The following is a 22,525-nucleotide window of genomic DNA, read 5'->3' on the forward strand; positions in this document are numbered from 1 at the left end:
GAGACCCCAAAAGTACCTCACCAAGAGGATCATGGGCTACAAACAGATGTCCTATGCAGCTCGACTAAAGAAACTCCAGCTCTACTCAGTTGCTTACCGCCTACTCAGAGGCGATCTATGCCTTACGTACAAAGCCATGTCAAACCCAGAATTAATGGACATGCTCCACCTCAAAAAATCCAAGTCCCTTAGAGCTACATGATCCAGGGACCTAAACCTCAGCACAAAAATAAATAGGACATGCTAGAGGGACAGATTCATTTACCAGAGGCTCCCCTCACTCTGGAATAGAATCCCAATTCATGTTAGACATAGCCCCTCACTGACCCTCTTCAAGCAAAATCTGGACGCGTGGATGGGAAATCACAAATTCACCCCTGGGATCTCTTCTGTGTCCCTGCTAGACAGAGGCACAATAAACTAATCTTAAAAGGGTACCTTCTGTGACCTACTTTACAGAGGCACAGTAAGCTAATCTAATAGGGAGGCGGAAGCCAAATACACTCTGGCTAGGCTTATAAATGCCCTAGGGCAGATAGCCTAGTATCTACCTATGAACCTATGATCATACAAGGCGATGTCAAGCCAGAGCTGTTGGACATGCTACACTTAAAGAAATCACAGTCCCTCAGATACACATACTCCAGGGATCTAAACTTTGTCATCACAATAAACAAAACATGCTGGAGGGATAGGTTCCTGACCCAGAGACTCCACTGACTCTGGAATAGACTGCCCATACATGTCAAGCAGAGCACCTCTTTGGCCTTCTTCAAAAGGAACCTTGATGATTGGATGGGAGATAGGAAATTCACCTCGGGGATCACATCAGTCGTTCTGCTAGACAGGGGTCCAGGGAAGTAAATACTGTAGGAAGAAATAGCCAGGGAATTGTTATGGCTAGACTTGTATAGGCCCTAGGGCTGATAGCCTAGTACTAACCTATGAACCTATGAATACTGCCATAGCATTGGTCTATAGAATTGTGATATATCTCATTGCTAAAGTAGTATTTCATGTGCTATGGAATTTTTACAGGATGTTAGGAGTTCTACAATAACAGTGTAATGAAAATCATAAGTGTTGCGGGACTGTCAGGAAGAAGCTGATGCTGCGTAGAAGGGAGGGAGGGGTGACTGGTGCATGACACACATGTCTTTACATGCTTTGATATTTAGTATCCCTAAACAGTGGCAGAGGACAGGGCCAGACAAAATGAATGTATGGGAGAAAATGACTAATACAGATAAGTTGGTTAGCTTTTGGGTGAAGAAAACAATGGCTACTACTAACCCATTAAGTAGAAACATATGAAATGGGGAGAGGAGGTGGAGGACATAAGGGATGAGGGATGGGAAAATGTGAAAACAAAGCATACAAAGAGATACGTAAAATGTAAAATGATAGATGAGGAGGAAACTTAGTGACAGAAATGTAGGTGCGGAAGCTTTCTTGTAATCTCTAAATGAAGTGATAGTATTGTATGATATGCTGAAACAGGAATGTTGGAGCTTTCTGACAACAAAAGAGGCATGGATAAGGGAACAGGCATGAACGGAGACCAGAGAAGATAAGAAAATGTTAAGAAGACTAGCTCCATGGGAAAAGGACAATGTGAAGAAAAAAAAGTGTGTAATAATCTATGAAAATCTTAAAAGTAAGATGGCAAGGAATGTTTTCAGACTTGTAGTATAGATGGGGAAGGCGGGAAATATGAGAGATATGAAAGCAAATATGGAGAAAATGAAAAGGTGGTGGAAGAAGTAAATAGAATGCATGTAGTAGGGGGCTCCACAGATGGTGTCCAACAGCAAAAAGAATTGGGAGGAGGTGCGGATAAGAGGAGGGGGACATGATTCCTATGTATGGGAATGAGAACAGCACCAGGAGATTAAGAGAGAAGTGCTGTGAGCTTGGGTAGAGATATTTAAGAAAAGGCGAGTAACACAAGGGAATTTTGTATGTGCAGACTGGATGTAGAAAGGAGATGATGGGATTGACATAAATATTGGTGACATTACTAGGAAAGATACCAAGAGAACTCAGAAGCATTCTAGCTTGTAATCACAAAGACAGACAAAGGATATCCGGGAGCTACATACAAAAATCCTGATGGCCATAAGGAAGGCAACAAGAGTGGCAAGGATGAAGGGGGTGAGTTAAGAAGATGGTGAAGAATGAGAGGAAATGATGTGGTACTAAGGAGTACATAGATGTGGGGAGCAAGGTAAGGAATGACCCAAGAGGGGGTATCTGGACATCAAAGGGAGGAAGTGAACAGGAAACAGATAAAGTCAGAACACAGGATGTGAAACTATGATCTCAACAAATAAGAGAATATTGAGAATGGGTGTGGATGGGGGATGGAGTAGGATAATCAAACTACAAATCACCAGTGGACACTGGGTGAACCTGGCATGATTATTGCACAAGAATGTAACAGTGATAAAATCATAACAAAAAGTGTAATTTGCTTTATCACTTATTTTGTATACAAAACAAATGTTCAATACAGATTCATTTTAATAATTAGATATGAAATTCACTGTATATTAATTGTAATAGTGAATCATAAATACATTTCTGTAATAGGTAATGTCAATAATTACTATCTTGGAAAAGTGAGCTTGAATATATTTCTGCTAATGTCTTGTTCATCTTTTTTCCTGACCACATTTAACATTGAAAATCTGACAATATGTTGTTTAAAATGAATACACTCTCTCTGAATTAAAATGCACAAGTCAATTTATGATATAAGTGATTTGAAAATAACACTGTCTGGCTGCTCAATGACTATTACAGGTGTAGATGACAATAACTGAGCACTGTTACAAAGTTTACAAAAAAATAGCTTATATCTGTATCATCCAATTTGCAAAACAATTTAAAAAGTGTGCAGCTTTTACTTTGGAAATATGTTTAATACCATTAACTGCATATTGAAGTAAAAGTTGCCAACTTTTTTAACTGCTTACATGTTCTGTGGCCTTGGTAATTCTAACAAAAGCAACAGTGTACCAAGATCTACTGAAACTGGTAACATTACATAGCTGACTTTGACAAGGACTGTTGAGACTGATACTATGTTACATAGCTGACTTCATTACTACATAGAATACTTTTGTTATTTGTTAAATGAACCGGTAAAACCATACCTCCAAAACTTATCGCCTGCAAAAATGTAGGTCTTCTTATTTTTCCTCCAGTTAAAAGCACCATCAACATGTTGCAGATCTGCAGGCAGGCCAAGTGTTGAAATCTGCTTTGGAAATCCTCTTTCTAGAGTAGTTCCAGAGTATACCCAGTACCTGTTTCCTGTACAGAGAAGTCAGAACATTAGAAGGATACCCACAAGCTAGAAAATACAGTACTTATTATCACCACTGCACAAGTCTAAATGTTTTTATAAGGTTGTAGGCAAGTACTAAGCTAGCTGCCCTAGCAGGACATTTTATGTCTAGCCAATTTATCTCAGAGATAAAACTCAACCCTGTACTATGCATTGTGAGGGTAAACACCTTAATCATTATGTCAACCCTAACTCTAAATGTTCTTTTCCCTTTTCCTTAGATTTACGGTTTTATAATTTCAAGGCTAATTACTAGGCTAGTTTTCTTAGCAGTTATTCTAAGCCTTGCCAATTTCCCTCCCAAAGGTGAGAATCAAACACTATACCTTGTGTCTGTAAGTCAAACACTTTAAACATTACTCCAACCCCCCAACCCCAACCCCACCCCATCAAGTGAGGGGAAAAAGTGGCATTAAATTTCTCCTAAGTCAAAATATTAACTTCATTAGAAAAGTTATACATATTTTACTTCCAAATATAAGTTTTCTTTTCCTCTGTCTTACACCGTCTCTTTTCAGTCTTATGCAAGGATAAAATACATACATTAAAACTAACCTTATCTAATCTGTAAGTGAGCATGCTCAGCTCATAAAAAGGTAAAATGAAACTGGTTCAGCAAAATGGCTGGCAAAGGTAAGGACAGAAGTAATACAAACCAAAGAAGACCCCCCCCCCCCGCTTGGAGGAAAATCAACATTCAGAGTGTAGACACTTTCAGGACTTTCTTTCAAATACAGAGAGAAACAGCTTCCTTCTTCTGAATGTCTAAAACATATAAACAGTAACAAATAACTTTATATCCTAACAATTAAATATGTAAAGACATGGGGGGGTGGAGGGTGGGCATGGCATACCAGTTAGGAATTCAAACATCTAACTTAATGGGAAGTGCAGTTTACATGAATGTATTATGTTCATCAGTCTGACTGCTGCAGTAGCCTTTGGCTATATGGGTTGATTACAGATAAGGCTCCAGAAACACCTGGAGAGTGGACTTAGCAAAGCCATTCCTGGACCTGGAAAAGGACTTCAATTTGTAATGCTTTGTAAAAGTACGTGAAGAGAACCATGATACTTCCTTGGATGCTTCTAGAATTCATCCGTTTCTAGTATGTTATCATATAAGCCAAGGCTCTAATAGAATGTGCGTTGATAGTGCCTGGAATACATTTGTCATGGTGGGAATAACAAAAAGCAGTAACTGAGGACAGCCATTTTAAAATAGTCTGCTTTGACATAGGTTATCCTTTCTTAGTCCTATCATAAGAAATAAAGAGCTGATTTTGTTTTCTAAAGGACTTAGCTCTACAGTACCTCAGCTGTATATGAATATCCAGAGTATGTAGAATCAATTCTCCCTGGTACTGAGGGCCTGGAAAGAGATGGTTGCCTTGATTAAAAGTAAACTCTGAAACAACTTTGGGAATAAATGAGGGATTTGTTCTTAATATGACCCTATCTCTGTGGAAGACCATATAGGGTTTACTCACCATAAGAGCTTGTAATTCAGATTCTCTTCTTGCAGATGTCAAAGCAATAATAAATACATTCTTCCATGTGATGAACCTTAAATAAGCCTGATGAGCAGGTTCTAAGGGATGGCCCAAAAGTCCAAAACACAGTTTTATTGATCACACCAATAAAATAAAAACTTAACGCTTAACTTGATGCGTTTTCATCTTCCAAAGAAACTTCATCAGATTAAAGTGTACCACATTACCAGACCCTATGTATATTTACGTGGTTTATTGGTTTCAAACTTTTGGCAACATTTATCCACTGTGTTTTTGGTTTTACAGGTTCAAAGGGAGACATTGTTAACTTTTTCAGAAGAAAGTTAAATCCCAAGAAGGATCTGCTTGTTTTCTAGGAGACCTGTGATGCAAAACTCCCTTCAGAAACTGCTTTAAGAAAAACAGAGATGAAAGGGGAGAATCCATGGACAGACATGTTGAAAAGGCTTCGACGTGAGCCTTGATAGAGGAATAAGAAAAGTGAGAGGAAAGTAACTCACACGTATTTAAGAACCAGTGTTACACGATCCCTGATAGTGCCTTGGTTACTGATTAGGTACCAGATAACAAATCTTTTCCACTTGCCCATATAAGATTCCCTAGTGATAGGCTTTCTTGCCTCCTTTAGTACCTGCCACACATCCTCATGAACTGGGTGCCTAAAAGGTATCAAAATTGAATCATCTAGGCAGTTAACTGAAATTGTTTGAGAGTGGGGTGTATCAAACTTCCCTAGTCTTGTGTGAGTAGAGCAAATCTTTGAGGAAGTTTGTAGTAATTCCATAACAAGGGAGAATATTGCTTGGACCAAAAGAGAGTCACCACGGTGACTTTCAGAGAGTACTTCTGAATCTTCAGAATTACCTTTGAAATCAGTGGAAACAGTAGAGATGCCTAAAAGAACATCCCCAGCTATGGCAATCAGAATGTATCTGTTTTCTATTCCTGCCTGCAAAAAGTCCTGGTGCAGAATCTGTTTAGCTGTCTGTTTTGAAAGGAGGTAAACACATTTATTTTAGGTGTTCCCATTAACTGGATCAAATCGTGGAAGACCCCATTCAAGTTCCATTCATGAGGTTCTGTCCTGGTCCTGCTCAGCTTGCCTGCAACTACATTTTGCTCTGAAGGAATGTAAAATGCTTGGAGAGTTAAGCAATGCTGAAGAGTTAACTCTCAGGCCATCACAGCCACTGCAGTGATGGCAAAAACTGGCAACCCCTCCCCATTTGTTTATGTACAAAATCATTATGGCACTGCACTGTCTGTAATCTCCTGCGGACTGCAGAGGTCCAGATGATGAAGGGATTTTATAACATTGATTACATCTCTTTGACAATGATGTCTAAAGAGTCCTATGGGCCTTTCACCTTTATCCTCATATAAATTGCTCCCCAAGGAAAATCTGAGGTGTCTGTAGTTACAGAATGATCCAAGGAGAAAAGGGAAAACCTGGATTTAGAGCTATTTGCTGTCTCTACAAATGCAGTTCCTTTTTAACAAAGACCAAAAACATAATCCTGTGTGACAGAGTCAAGGACTTTTGAACATTTATTTGAAACCCCAGATTGCTAAGGAAAGAAAAAAAAAACATGTTAAGGACTCCTGACATCTGTGAAAAAACTCTACAAAAACAAGTAAGTCTTCTAAATAAGGAAATATGTGAATGCTTTGCAGTCTGCAATGAGCTAACATTATAGCTAGACACTGTAAACACCATTGGAGCTGTAGATAACCCAAAGTGTAATACATAAAACCGATCATGTGACCGTAACACAGACATTCTGAAACATTTCCTGATGCCTGTGACTATGTATGAGGGTGTGGTGATAAGAATACTTTAGATATAAGGTTACCATAGAACTCAAAAAGATGGATGGCTGGTAACAGACTCTGAAGGGTCAATATTTTGAATGTTGGCACTTTTACAAACAGATTGAAAAAAGAAAGATCTCAACTGGTCTCCATCAGGTGCTGAAAAAGCTGAGGAAAAAACTCTGATTGGTTTAGAGAATGGGGAGACACTCCTCTGAATGGAGGTGAGCATATCCAGTGCCAAGTGCAACCCTCATGAACTTCTTTTATCACCCAAACGTCTGACACAATCTGTTGCCAAGTGGAATATTGAGTAGCAGCTTCTGGGGCAGATTTGGGGATACAGATGCAGGAGAGGAGGGTGAAAAGACTGCTGCAATAGTCATGCTGCAGGATTAGACTGTCAATTTTTCTGAACGGATCACAGTTTTATGTTGTCCTCCTCCTAACATCTATATTTTATTCCCTGTTTGCCAGGATGTGTCAGGGATTAATTATTTTGCTTTTTAAAGGGAATAGTGTGTTTGGGAGATTTGCAATGGGAGACATGAAAAATGTTAGAAACTCCCTGAATTAATTTTCAGTTTCATCAAATTGTACAATGACCTAAGCAGCATAAGAGCCAATCAAAACTTCCTTGTCTAAAGTAGGTTTAGAATCTCCGACTTTACTTCATCGGTGAACCTTTGGTTACGTACCCAAGTGTACCTACTCAACACTGTAATAGTAGCAGTGGCCCTAGACACAGTACCTGCACAATCGAAAACATTATTTAAAGCATTAGATAACTGAGACAATTTAGAAATAATAAGATTCAGAAGGTGCAACCTTCGGAAGGATACATGGCACAGTGTTCCCTCAAACTGTTGAGACAACATACTTCTCAACTGTCCAGATTTTCAAAGAATGTCCAGATATTTGCCTCAATTTTTGGCCTGATTTTGATAAAATTTTGTATTTCTCTGACAGTACTTACGTATTATCGCAACCAGATTTGGGACTCACCCTCATTGCTACATTTAGAGGGAAACTACTTCATGTTACAGTGAAATAGGGTGTGTAAACTCCAAATTACTTTTTTATCACATTGCTTGTGAAACAGAAAGGAAACAATGGAGAAAATACTCTTCATGGGTACCATCCTTTAGCACCGTGAGGGAATGGGAAGTTTCATTAAGGCATACTGTAGCAGCTTGCCGGTAAGAGCAGCTATTCGGGATTGTGATTAATGTGCGTCTTTACAGGTACATTTCTACCCATTTTCTTTTCAGCTGACTTCATGGAGGGCTGAAGTATGGCGTGCAATCGGTTATTTTTTTCCCTGCACTGATGTGTTGTTTATAAGTTGCGTTTTTGTATTTATAGGGCTGCGAACGACTGTAACATGCTTAGTTTCAAGACAGACTATAAAGCCCATGTTGTTTATATGCTGTTCACTGATTTCTATTTTGCTGGGAATCGGTTTTCTGAAATGACTCTTCAGTAGGAGTAAATAGTATGATAATTACATTTCAGCGGCGAAGAGTCTGGGCTTGTTTATGTCATAAGTGCTGCATTAATTCTCTTCCCTGCTGGTTTTCCTTTGCGTTACATTACGGTGCTAAAGCGCTGCCCAGTAAGAGGAATTTGGCAGTTATTCCTGTTCCTCATTTGGAACCCACATGAGACAATAGTGATGTTCAGTGCACAGACCCCTTTTCAGTTTACTATAAAGTCGTTTTGCAATAATATCAACAATTACACCAGGTTCAAAATCTGGTTGCAATAATACATAAGTACCTCTCTGACAAATCTTTGAGAACTGAGTTCACTAAATACTAACAGACATAAATTTCTAACTTCATATTCTACAGAAAATGCATGCTAACACAAAAAACAGTTATTCTAGCAACTTTTTAAGTTTCTAACAACAATAATTATCTGTCGCTGGTTTTGAACCTTTGATCCCCATTATTTTGTCTTTATCCTTATTTCTTTTGCTAAGAGGTATACTATACAACTATGAATAAACTTCTACATGTGTGCTTGTTAGTTAAGAATTCTGTATGCTAAAGTGGAAATAGAAAATACTCTTGCAAAATCTGTTTTAACAGCTTACCTTCTTTACCCACAGGAATATTATATATATTGCTTGGAAGTCTGTTTCCAGTTGGTGAAGAAGTCAAAATGGGAGCTGGGATAAATCTAAGATGTGAAAACAAAATTTGTGTTTGCTTGAAGTACTTTATACAGTCTATCTGCCTTTTGGGGGACTGAAAGTTCAAAGTCAAGGTTATTGAAGGCAGCATTAAACACATCCTCAAAGGCTGCCAAAGTAAGATGGATGGGTGCAAAATGTAGCACATGGGTGTAAAATATGGCACATTCACGTGTCACCTATCATAATGTCTCCTCTGTTGAGTGGTAAACTCCACTTGTTTCCACAAAAATACTTCATTCATCCTGGAAGTAGATTCTGAAAAGAAAATGTTATCAAGGGAGCTGGAGAAGATAAGCTTTCCACAGAATTAGAGTTTTGGGCTTGGGGATCCCCAAGAGAAGACACCCAGTCTTTCTCAATGTTAGAATCCACCAACAAATGTTCCTCAGGAATTTCTTTATGGAGTGTAGTATAATTTGGATGGAAATGTTCCTCTATGCCTTCCCTCCTTTCCTCTGCCTACCAAAGTCCTTTGAAAAATTAAGACAGACTCTAACATTTCCTAGTAACTCTCTTTTGGTCTAGACAACATTGGTTCTCCCTTCTCATACCTCCAAATGTTTTTTCATCAAGTCAACCTGCTCAGACATGACAAGGAAGCTCTAATCCACCCCAACATTCTAAACGTTCACCTGACTGTATGCATGACATGCTTCTTATCCCTTTAGGCACCTCTACATGTAGCATGTGCAACAGGCACTAAAGGAGGCTAGAAAACATGCTACTAAAAAAACTAAATTTGGCTACATCCGAATATTTTGTAGTTGGTGCTATCCCAGAGACAAGACCTACCCCAGACAGGAATGCCTCTGGTTCCCCTGTACCTGTGTGGATTCCTCAGTTCTGTCTTCTTGTACATTTCTATCAATATGCACTTTTTGGTGATTGTAACTTGCTTGTCATTACGTCCCCCCTTTCCACTTCTTTCCAAGTGAAGGAATTTTTGAAAGGAGTGTTGTATATTAGGCCACCAAGAAAGCTGGTGGCTCCATCATGATATCTGAGTTTTTATCTGGAGAAAATAACTTTACCTCCATTTGAACCTTCAGTTAGCTCCTCCCTAGAGATTCTCAACTGGAAAACAGCTTTACTTATTGATCTGACCTCAGCAAAAAACGTATTTGTCTTATACGCCCTAATGTCTGTTCAGCCATATTTATTTTTTCATAATAATAGGCTGTCTCTTAGAAATAACCAGTCATTTATGCGTATGGCAGTATTGAATTTCAGTTTGAATCAGTCTATTCACCTTCCTGTTTTCTTTCCCACAATGCAAAAACAGAAGAGAAAAAATACTCTATTCCCTGGATGTTCACAGACGGCTCAAGCACTACTGCAACAAGACAAAAGATTTCAGATGGTCGGATCAACTCTTTATTTCCTATGAAGGTTAGAAGGAAGAACACTTTCCAAATGGACCATACCCAGGTGGTTATCTTAGGCTATTCAAATCCTGTTAGCATCATATTAGAAAACCACCCTCCTCCGAGAATTTTCGGTACACTGCACTAGAGCTATGACTCCTGTAAGGTTGTTTGGAATGGGACAAACTCTAGAACTATTCTAGAAGCAGTAACTTGGTTCTCAATACACACATTCACTAAACACTTCAAGACTGATCCCATTTCCAGTGCCAGAACAAGATTTGACAGATCTGTTCTCCATGGTTTTCTGGACTCTGGTCCTACACTTTCTGCCCTATCTGTCTAAGTTTTGGCAATCATCCCATATTGTTAAAGCTACTGCAATACTGATGTAATGATGATGTAATGATGAAAATAGAAGAGTTGTGCAACTACACTTACCAAAACGGTAAACGTTTAACTAGATCACTATTGCAGTACTAACACATTCCCTTCACCTTCTCCTTTATCTTATTTTTAAGCATGCTTCCTCAATACTAACACATTCCCTCCCCTTCTCCTTTATCTTATTTTTAAGCATGCTTCCTCAGTACTAACACATTCCCTCCCCTTCTCCTTTATCTTATTTTTAAGCATGCTTCCTCAGTACTAACACATTCCCCTCCCTCTTCTCCTTTATCTTATTTTTAAGCATGCTTCCTCAGTACTAACACATTCCCTCCCCTTCTCCTTTATCTTATTTTTAAGCATGCTTCCTCAGTACTAACACATTCCCTCCCCTTCTCCTTTATCTTATTTTTAAGCATGCTTCCTCAGTACTAACACATTCCCTCCCCCTTCTCCTTTATCTTAGTTTTAAGCATGCTTTCTCAGTACTAACACATTCCCTCCCCCTTCTCCTTTATCTTAGTTTTAAGCATGCTTCCTCAGTACTAACACATTCCCTCCCCCCTTCTCCTTTATCTTATTTTAAGCATGCTTCCTCAGTACTAACACATTCCCCTCCCCCTTCTCCTTTATCTTATTTTTAAGCATGCTTCCTCAGTACTAACACATTCCCTCCTTCTCCTTTATCTTAGTTTTAAGCATGCTTCCTCAGTACTAATACATTCCCTCCCCCTTCTCCTTTAGCTTAATTTTAAGCATGCTTCCTCAGTACTAACACATTCCCTCCCCTTATGCTTCCTCAGTACTAATACATCCCCCTCTCCCCTTCTCCTTTATCTTATTTTTAAGCATGGTTCCTCAGTACTAACACATTCCGTCCCCCTTCTCCTTTATCTTATTTTTAAGCATGCTTCCTGAGTACTAACACATTCCCTCCACCCTTCGCCTTTATCTTATTTTTAAGCATGCTTCCTCAGTACTAACACATCCCCCCTTCTCCTTTATCTTATTTTTAAGCATGCTTCCTCAGTACTAACACATTCCCCTCCCCCTTCTCCTTTATCTTAGTTTTAAGCATGCTTCCTCAGTACTAACACATTCCCTCCCCCTTTCTCCTTTATCTTATTTTAAGCATGCTTCCTCAGTACTAAGGAAGAACACTTTCCAAATGGACCATACCCAGGTGGTTATCTTAGGCTATTCAAATCCTGTTAGCATCATATTAGAAAACCACCCTCCTCCGAGAATTTTCGGTACACTGCACTAGAGCTATGACTCCTGTAAGGTTGTTTGGAATGGGACAAACTCTAGAACTATTCTAGAAGCAGTAACTTGGTTCTCAATACACACATTCACTAAACACTTCAAGACTGATCCCATTTCCAGTGCCAGAACAAGATTTGACAGATCTGTTCTCCATGGTTTTCTGGACTCTGGTCCTACACTTTCTGCCCTATCTGTCTAAGTTTTGGCAATCATCCCATATTGTTAAAGCTACTGCAATACTGATGTAATGATGATGTAATGATGAAAATAGAAGAGTTGTGCAACTACACTTACCAAAACTGTAAACGTTTAACTAGATCACTATTGCAGTACTAACACATTCCCTTCCCCTTCTCCTTTATCTTATTTTTAAGCATGCTTCCTCAATACTAACACATTCCCCTCCCCTTCTCCTTTATCTTATTTTTAAGCATGCTTCCTCAGTACTAACACATCCCCTCCCCTTCTCCTTTATCGTATTTTAATTATGCTTCCTCAGTACTAACATATTCCCCTCCCCCTTCTCCTTTATCTTATTTTAAGCATGCTTCCTCAGTACTAATACATCCCCCTCTCCCCTTCTCCTTTATCTTATTTTTAAGCATGCTTCCTCAGTACTAACACATTCCCTCTCCCTTTCTCCTTTATCTTATTTTTAAGCATGCTTCCTGAGTACTAACACATTCCCTCCCCTTCTCCTTTATCTTATTTTTAAGCATGCTTCCTCAGTACTAACACATTCCCCTCCCCTTCTCCTTTATCTTATTTTTAAGCATGCTTCCTCAGTACTAACACATTCCCTCCCCCTTCTCCTTTATCTTATTTTTAAGCATGCTTCCTCAGTACTAACACATTCCCCTCCCCTTCTCCTTTATCTTATTTTTAAGCATGCTTCCTCAGTACTAACACATTCCCTCCCCTTCTCCTTTATCTTATTTTTAAGCATGCTTCCTCAGTACTAACACATTCCCTCCCCCCTTCTCCTTTATCTTATTTTTAAGCATGCTTCCTCAGTACTAACACATCCTCCCCTTCTCCTTTATCTTATTTTTAAGCATGCTTCCTCAATACTAATACATTCCCTCCCCCTTCTCCTTTATCTTAGTTTTAAGCATGCTTCCTCAGTACTAACACATTCCCTCCCCCCTTCTCCTTTATCTTATTTTAAGCATGCTTCCTCAGTACTAATACATCCCCTCCCCCCTTCTCCTTTATCTTATTTTAAGGGCATCCTCAGTACTAATACATCCCCCTCTCCCCTTCTCCTTTATCTTATTTTTAAGCATGCTTCCTCAGTACTAACACATTCCCCTCCCCCTTCTCCTTTATCTTAGTTTTAAGCATGCTTCCTCAGTACTAAAACATTCCCCTCCCCCTTCTCCTTTATCTTAGTTTTAAGCATGCTTCCTCAGTACTAATACATTCCCCTCCCCCTTCTCCTTTAGCTTAATTTTAAGCATGCTTCCTCAGTACTAACACATTCCCCTCCCCCCTTCTCCTTTATCTTATTTTTAAGCATGCTTCCTCAGTACTAACACATTCCTCCTCCTTTATCTTAGTTTACCTCAGTACTAACACATTCCCTCCCCCCTTCTCCTTTATCTTAGTTTTTAGCCTGCTTCCTCAGTACTAACACATTCCCTCCCCTTCCTTTATCTTATTTTTAAGCATGCTTCCTCAGTACTAACACATTCCTCCCTTCTCCTTTATCTAGTTTTAAGCATGCTTCCTCAGTACTAACACATTCTCCCCTTCTCCTTTATCTTATTTTAAGCATGCTCAGTACTAACACATTCCCCTTCTCCTTTATCTTAGCATGTTCCTCAATACTAACACATTCCCCTCCCCTTCTCCTTTATCTTATTTTTAAGCATGCTTCCTCAGTACTAACACATTCCCCTCCCCTTCTCCTTTATCTTATTTTTAAGCATGCTTCCTCAGTACTAACACATCCCCTCCCCTTCTCCTTTATCTTATTTTTAAGCATGCTTCCTCAGTACTAACACATTCCCTCTCCCTTTCTCCTTTATCTTATTTTTAAGCATGCTTCCTGAGTGCTAACACATTCCCTCCCTTCTCTTTTATCTTATTTTTAAGCATGCTTCCTCAGTACTAGTACTAACACATCCCCTCCCCCCTTCTCCTTTATGTTAGTTTTAAGCATGCTTCCTCAGTACTAACACATTCCTCCTTCTCCTCCTTTATCTTATTATTTTAAGCATGCTTCCTGAGTACTAACACATTCCCTCCCTTTCTCTTTTATCTTATTTTTAAGCATGCTTCCTCAGTACTAACACATTCCCTCCCTTCTCCTTTATCTTATTTTTAAGCATGCTTCCTCAGTACTAACACATTCCCTCCCCCCTTCTCCTTTATCTTATTTTAAGCATGCTTCCTCAGTACTAACACATTCCCTCCCCCCTTCTCCTTTATTTTATTTTATTTTTAAGCATGCTTCCTCAGTACTAACACATCCTCCCCTTCTCCTTTATCTTATTTTTAAGCATGCTTCCTCAGTACTAACACATTCCCCCCCTTCTCCTTTATCTTAGTTTTAAGCATGCTTCCTCAGTACTAACACATTCCCCTCCCCCTTCTCCTTTATCTTATTTTTAAGCATGCTTCCTCAGTACTAACACATCCCCCCTTCTCCTTTATCTTATTTTTAAGCATGCTTCCTCAGTACTAACACATTCCCTCCCCTTCTCCTTTATCTTATTTTTAAGCATGCTTCCTCAGTACTAACACATTCCCTCCACCTTCTCCTTTATCGTATTTTAATTATGCTTCCTCAGTACTAACATATTCCCCTCCCCTTCTCCTTTATCTTATTTTTAAGCATGCTTCCTCAGTACTAACACATTCCCTCCCCTTCTCCTTTATCTTAGTTTTAAGCATGCTTCCTCAGTACTAACACATTCCCTCCCCCCTTCTCCTTTATCTTATTTTTAAGCATGCTTCCTCAGTACTAACACATTCCCCCCTTCTCCTTTATCTTATTTTTAAGCATGCTTCCTCAGTACTAACACATTCCCTCCCCCTTCTCCTTTATCTTAGTTTTAAGCATGCTTCCTCAGTACTAACACATTCCCCCCTTCTCCTTTATCTTATTTTTAAGCATGCTTCCTCAGTACTAACACATTCCCTCCCCTTCTCCTTTATCTTATTTTTAAGCATGCTTCCTCAGTACTAACACATTCCCTCCCCTTCTCCTTTATCTTATTTTAAGCATGCTTCCTCAGTACTAATACATCCCCCTCTCCCCTTCTCCTTTATCTTATTTTTAAGCATGCTTCCTCAGTACTAACACATTCCCTCCCCTTCTCCTTTATCTTATTTTTAAGCATGCTTCCTCAGTACTAACACATTCCCTCCCCCTTCTCCTTTATCTTAGTTTTAAGCATGCTTCCTCAGTACTAACACATTCCCTCCCCTTCTCCTTTATCTTAGTTTTAAGCATGCTTCCTCAGTACTAACACATCCCCCCTTCTCCTTTATCTTATTTTTAAGCATGCTTCCTCAGTACTAACACATTCCTCCCCTTCTCCTTTATCTTATTTTTAAGCATGCTTCCTCAGTACTAACACATTCCCTCCCCTTCTCCTTTATCTTAGTTTTAAGCATGCTTCCTCAGTACTAACACATTCCCTACCCCTTCTCCTTTATCTTATTTTTAAGCATGCTTCCTCAGTACTAACACATTCCCTCCCCTTCTCCTTTATCTTATTTTTAAGCATGCTTCCTCAGTACTAACACATTCCCTCCCCCTTCTCCTTTATCTTAGTTTTAAGCATGCTTCCTCAGTACTAACACATTCCCTCCCCCTTCTCCTTTATCTTATTTTAAGCATGCTTCCTCAGTACTAACACATTCCCTCCCCTTCTCCTTTATCTTATTTTTAAGCATGCTTCCTCAGTACTAACACATTCCCTCCCCTTCTCCTTTATCTTAGTTTTAAGCATGCTTCCTCAGTACTAACACATTCCCCCCCTTCTCCTTTATCTTATTTTAAGCATGCTTCCTCAGTACTAACACATTCCCTCCCCCCTTCTCCTTTATCTTAGTTTTAAGCATGCTTCCTCAGTACTAACACATCCTCCCCTTCTCCTTTATCTTATTTTTAAGCATGCTTCCTCAGTACTAATACATTCCCTCCCCTTCTCCTTTATCTTAGTTTTAAGCATGCTTCCTCAGTACTAACACATTCCCCCCCTTCTCCTTTATCTTATTTTTAAGCATGCTTCCTCAGTACTAACACATTCCCTCCCCCTTCTCCTTTATCTTATTTTAAGCATGCTTCCTCAGTACTAACACATTCCCTCCCCCTTCTCCTTTATCTTATTTTAAGCATGCTTCCTCAGTACTAATACATCCCCCCCTTCTCCTTTATCTTATTTTTAAGCATGCTTCCTCAATACTAATACATTCCTCCTTCTCCTTTATCTTTATTTTAAGCATGCTTCCTCAATGTTGGTACTAACACATTCCTCCTTCTCCTTTATCTTATTTTAAGCAGGTGCTTCCTCAGTACAAACACATTCCCTCTAACTTTTTTGTATACTGGCAGGACATCAAACACTTGGCAGGATACATCCAGTATATCTTTGTGTTACTCTAACAGTGATCTATCTGAACACCCACTGTTACACTAAGTCTACCTACACAGATATACTTTCTGTTACTTTAATAAAATCTGGTTATTCAGTATACTTGTAAAGAAGTTGAGTATACCTGCAAAGATGAAGAATGTAAAAAACAAACAAAAAAAAAAAAATACGTGACCTTTTTAATATTTCAGTCAGGTCCCAAAAATATACACACATAAATAAAAGTGTCATCTGTAAAGATTGTAAAAAATAAACGAAAAAGGTTGACCTTTTCTAGATATTTGATGCACCTCAAAACCTAGACATACGCACATACAAACATACACAAACAGACAGACACACACGCATGCACACACAATCACAACATTAAAATGAAATTATCTGCAGTGCAATCATAAACTTTGTAAGCGAGAACTGTTGTTTACATAATAGAATTTAGCTTTTACAAAGAATAAAGTATGGCACAGAGCATATTATGACACTGACCATTTAAGGTTTAGGATGCTAGGTAAATCCTAAAGGCTAAGCCTGAAGGGTTTAATGGTTTTATTGAGACATTCCATCTTAGAAACATCATTAAATTTCGCTAATAAGTTACATATCATTTTATTTTTGTAATTATTAACTTTCAATCTTTTCTGTTCACCTCTGCTGGTGTATTAGTAATGCCTGAGCCTGTATGGGCCTTTAGCATGGCCACATATTCAGGTTGGGCCAATAAAGTAGAACTTAGTTGAGTGACAGGACTGGTATTATCAACTGTTTTATTAAAACCAATGATTTTCTTCAGTATGTAGTAATTGCATTACATATAATACAGTTGTTTTATTTCACCTGTGGAAGTGTCTTCTGATTCATAACTAAGTTATTTCTAAGTATTCAAATATTTAGCTGTTGTTTCTCATAGTTTTTAATAGGTACTGTATTACAGGTTCAAATATATAACAACTAACGGGCATTCCAAACCTTTTGGGTCATTGCTTTTCCATTTTATTTACATTTACCCCCGGATTCTCAAAAGCTTGCATGGAGTGCAGGAGCTCAAGCAGGCAATATGTCTTCCGTGCGATCCAAGAACAGCCTGCAGGGGCGTGCACAAGTGCTCCTGCACTAATCTTGCACGGACTAAGCCCTGGTATGCAAATCACCCCATTTGCAGGTGAAATCCGTGCAAATGAGGTGATTTTGCAATCCAGGAAGGTTGCAACAGCCCGTGCAAGACTAGTGGTTAATAACCAAGTACATTTCTGCAAACTCCAAAATGGAGCTATAACAGCTCCAAATAAAGGCTGCATATCATGTAGTAAGCATGCCAATAGCCAAGTATAAGGTCATTGGCATTACAAACAAAACAAAAAATAAAAAAATAAACTTTTATTTTTTTCTTAGCTGATCTTGGCTGTTTAAGCGTAGGGCAGCAGCTCGCAAACAAGATCGGGGGAAAATAATAAAATAAACCTAAAATAAGCATTCTAATTAAAATCAGTATTCTGCCATGCAAGTCAATGGCAGGCAGAAGACAACATGGCCAGTGAGTAGTGGTTGCTAAGGGGGGAGGCTCAGTGTGAGACATGTAACTATGCATTAGCAGGCAATTCTATGCAAATGAGGGGGATGATAGTGAATCCCAGTTTTCCCCAGCATGTTAATCAGGTCAGGTCCCAACAGTGTAAGAGCAGGAGTAGCTTGGTTCAAGCCTAGGAGTTAGGTGACATCATGGGGGTGTGTGTATGGGGGTTTGTATCAGGCATACTGTAAGCGGATTGGAGCCCTGTGCCTCGGGTTTACTCCTAGCTTAGCACAACTAATCTAGGGTGTGTGTCTAAACCTGCCTAGCACTCTTTACAAAGCCTAAGCGGGTGTGCATGCCACGCACCGGGTTTTACAGTAAGAAAAAAGAAGTTAAACCAGGAAATAGCAGCAGTGTGCACATTTGTGAACACTGTTTGCCCGGCACACACACGGGCCTAACAGGAAGGCAATGGGAAGGGAAAACAGCCGTAGGAAGGTAAATAATGAGAACTAGCTTAGCTGGCAGGTGAAATGTATCAGAATCAGCCAATTACACAGGCAGCAGCCCAGCCCAGAACACTACTATAAACTAAGCAAACACCTTCCCCTCTGGTTTTATCCACACTCTACACCACCAGTGTAAACAAGTGGGGAACTTTTAACACTCACAGCAGCAAAATGATAGGGGCTGCAAAAGCTATCATACAACTTCTGGAACAGGCTAAGGGTAGTGAGGATGTGAATACTGTTGACCAACCCACAGTGAGGAGACGGAGAAGAGTGTACAGACCCAGGGTAACCTACCAGGGGCTACATGAGCTGGAGATAGTGGACCACTATAGGGTGGACAGGGACATCCTACAGCAAATTGTTGAGCTGTGTTGGCCACACCTGACACACAGAACTAACACAGGGGAACCTATCCCAATGGATACCAAGGTATATGTAGGCCTAAGAATATTAGCTACAGGTACCTTCCAAAGGCCAACCGGGGATATGATGGGGATTTCAGAGGCATCAGCATCCAGGGTACTCTACCAGTTCCTGGATGCCATGTCAGCACATGTCGGTGAGCACATATATTTCCCCAACACCCATGAGGCGTTGGCCAGCAATATGCAATTATTCAACCAAATAGCAGATTACCCTGAGGTAGTGGGTGCTATGGACTGCACGCATATATGCATCAAAGCACCACCAGGTGAGTGAGGTAAGGTCTACATCAACCGCAAGGGCTTCCCCTCTATCAACTGCCAGGTTGTATGCGATGCCCAGGGCATAATAATGAATGTGTGTGCTGGCTGCCCTGGAAGCTACCATGATTCCCACATCTGGCATCTGACGCAGCTGTACCAGAGATTTGCCAGTGGGGACATCCCTCACGGTTACCTAGTGGGGGATGCTGGATACACTCTGGAGCCATGGCTGATGACACCAATCAGAAATGCACACACACCCAAACAAGAACTCCATAATGAGGCACATGCACAGACCAGAATTATAGTAGAGTGTGTGTTTGGGATGCTCAAGTCACAGTTCCAGTGCCTGGACACATCTGGTGGAGCCTTGCAGTAGACACCAGCTACAAGTACCCAAATCATCCTTGTATGTGTCATGCTACACAATATGATCCTGCGGAAACAGCTGCAGCAGGAACAGTATGGGGCAGGGCCACACAGCCTCCCACCACTGCCAAGGCCTGCACAGACACAGAGTGATTCGGAGGAGGAACAATCTGAGCCTGCCCTAGTAGGCAGAAGGAGGCGTGCCCGGTATGCCCTGGCCTTGGCAAAGAGGCAACGCATAACACATACACTGACACAGGAGGGACTCAGGGAATAACACCTCTCTCCGACTCTCACATACAGTAAAAGGGATGCCAAACATTATACTACCTGTACCTAACCATGTGTTGGGAGTGTACTATGTGCAGCCGACATTCGGAGGAGGAACAACCTGAGCCTGCCCCAGTAGGCAGAAGGAGGCGTGCCCGGTATGCCCTGGCCTTGGCAACGAGGCAACGCATAGCACATACACTGACACAGGAGGGATTCAGGGAATAACACCTCTCTCCGACTCTCACATACAGTAAAAGGGATGCCAAACATTACACTACTTGTGCCTAACCATGTGTTGGGAGTGTACTATGTGCATCTGACATAGACAGCCCTGCAGCACCACCCTCAATACTGGGACACCCATAAGGTAAGTGACTCACACAAGCCAGTCGGGGGGATTGCATACCCAACAACAGTCACAGCCAGCAGGACAGGTGTAGACAAACATAAACAAAGGCTGTGCTATGGCCTGTGAATGAGGCCTATTGGTAACCTCCCCCCAGGCCTACACAGAAAGACTACAGCAGGTCAGACAGTGGGATGTCAGTTCTGAAGGGTGTGGAAGTCAAAAACTAATATGTAGGTAATTAAAAGCTAAGCTCTGTAGTACACTGGTATGCCTCTAGCCAGCATGATAGGTAAGACTACAGACTGAAATGGAGTACCCGACATACTAGTACAGTCCTAGCAAATGTGTACAAGTGTCAGGTGTGTCCCCCCCATCCTATGTAGAAATATGTAACAGTCAGGTGTGCCCCCCAATCCTGTGTAGAAATGTAGAAATAGTCAGGTGTGCCCCTCCATCATATGTAGAAATATAGAAACAGTCAGCTGTGCCCCCTCAATCCTGTGTAGAAATGTAGAAATAGTCAGGTGTTCCCCCCATCCTACATAGAAATATAGTAACAGTCAGGTGTGCCCCCGCATTCCTGTGTAGAAATGTAGAAATAGTCAGGTGTGCCCCCCATCCTACATAGAAATATAGTAACAGTCAGGTGTCCCCCCCAAACCTGTGTAGAAATGTAGAAACAGTCAGATGTGCCCCCTTGCTATGCAGAAATGTAGTAACAGTCAATGCCAAATGATCAATAGATACCCTGCAGAGACAGCAAGCTACCTGTCGGTGTACAACACAAAGGTCAGCACTGCAGTACAAACTACCTGGACTCGATCCACACATCCAATACAGATGGCCATACTGGGCATGCTCACACACTTAGAGAAATTAAGTCAATGTCAGCCAATAACATACTGAAAGGTCATACTGGGAATGCTCGCACACTTAAACACATGAAGGCCATGTCTGCAAACACCAGTGGACCAGACATATCTGGCAGTCACAGTTGCTAGTGCAGACACGTGTCAGTATGCACCACTCATGCCTTGCACACACAGTGGATAGGAATACAGACATATATGAAGGGACAACACACTACAATAAGCCAAAGGTAGATGGACATAGATGTGTGGGAGAGGGCAACTGTGACAAGGAGCCATCCAGGCCTGTCCCACCCAGCACACAGCCAAAGAGCCCCAAACACATGAGGTGCAGATGTCACTCACTGCAGATACTAGCCACCAGTATCTGTCAGCATTACAGACTATGTGGTGCACGTGCCAGCTGTGCAACATAACTGTACAAGGAAGTAGTCATCTAGCAGCTGTATACACGTACCTGTGAAATATGACCCTGTGTGTGCCCGCATGTGGCATGTCAACCACTAGATGAATGGGTTATGGTCCATGCAAACACACTGCCCTCCCCATAGCCCTACTATGACAAGCCTGCTGAGGTCATCCAATGTGAAATACACCTTTGGGAGTACTGAAGACCAATAATCTCTGTGGCACATTCCATAACTGTGTACTAGTGTAGTGTGATAAACTAGTTAGGTAGGAGTTCTAATCCCAGACTTGGCACCTGTGTGAGTGTGTGTTTGTGTGTGTGTCTGATTGTGTAGAGAGCAATGCTTTCTAGGGTAGTCACACTCCCAACAATTCAAATGCTCAACTTTGGCAAGGCTGCTGATGTCATCCACCTAGATATACACCTCTGGGAAGACTGCAGCTCTTCCTTTAACTACATACTGCTGTAGTGTAATAAAGCAGTTAGGTAGGTGTTCTAATCCCAGACATGGCAAGTGTGTGTGTGTGTCTGTCTCTGTAGAGAGCAACACTTTTTAGGGTACTCACACTCCCAACAATTCAAATGCTCAACTTTGGCAAGGCTGCTGATGTCATCCACCTAGATATACACCTCTGGGAAAATTGCAGCCCATGATCACTGTAGAGCGTCCTGTAACTGTGTACTGCTGTAGTGTGATAAAGTAGTTAGGTAGATGTTCTAATCCCAGACATGGCAAGTGTGTGTGTGTGTGTGTGTGTGTGTGTGTGTGTGTGTGTGTGTGTGTGTGTGTGTGTGTGTGTGTGTGTGTGTTTGTGTGTATCTGTCTGTGTAGAGACCAGTACTTTTTAGGGTAACCACACTCCCTACAATTCATATACTCAACTTTGGCAAGGCTGCTGATGTCACCCACCTAGAAATACACCTCTGGGAAGGTTGTAGCCCAGTAATATCTGTAGCACATGCCATAAGTGTGTACTGTTTTAGTGTGATTTATAACTGTGGTAGGGTTCAATCCCCACCCACGACAGTTCTGGATGTTTTTTGTG

The 22,525-nt window shown here is 40.7% G+C and overlaps 1 protein-coding gene across 1 annotated transcript in view; it reads right to left on the bottom strand.

Moving 5' to 3' along the window:
• Positions 1 to 22,525, bottom strand: part of MMP2 (matrix metallopeptidase 2) — a 511,193-nt gene that overhangs the window by 71,883 nt on the left and 416,785 nt on the right. The window contains exon 11 of the mRNA XM_044082007.1: positions 3,159 to 3,318. Within this exon, the coding sequence (XP_043937942.1) occupies positions 3,159 to 3,318 (160 nt within the window). The remainder of the gene's footprint in view (positions 1 to 3,158; positions 3,319 to 22,525) is intronic.

This window comes from Protopterus annectens, chromosome 8.part1 (genome assembly GCF_019279795.1).
Source record: "Protopterus annectens isolate FY-2018-M chromosome 8.part1, PAN1.0, whole genome shotgun sequence".
NCBI classification, from domain to species: Eukaryota; Metazoa; Chordata; order Ceratodontiformes; family Protopteridae; genus Protopterus; species Protopterus annectens.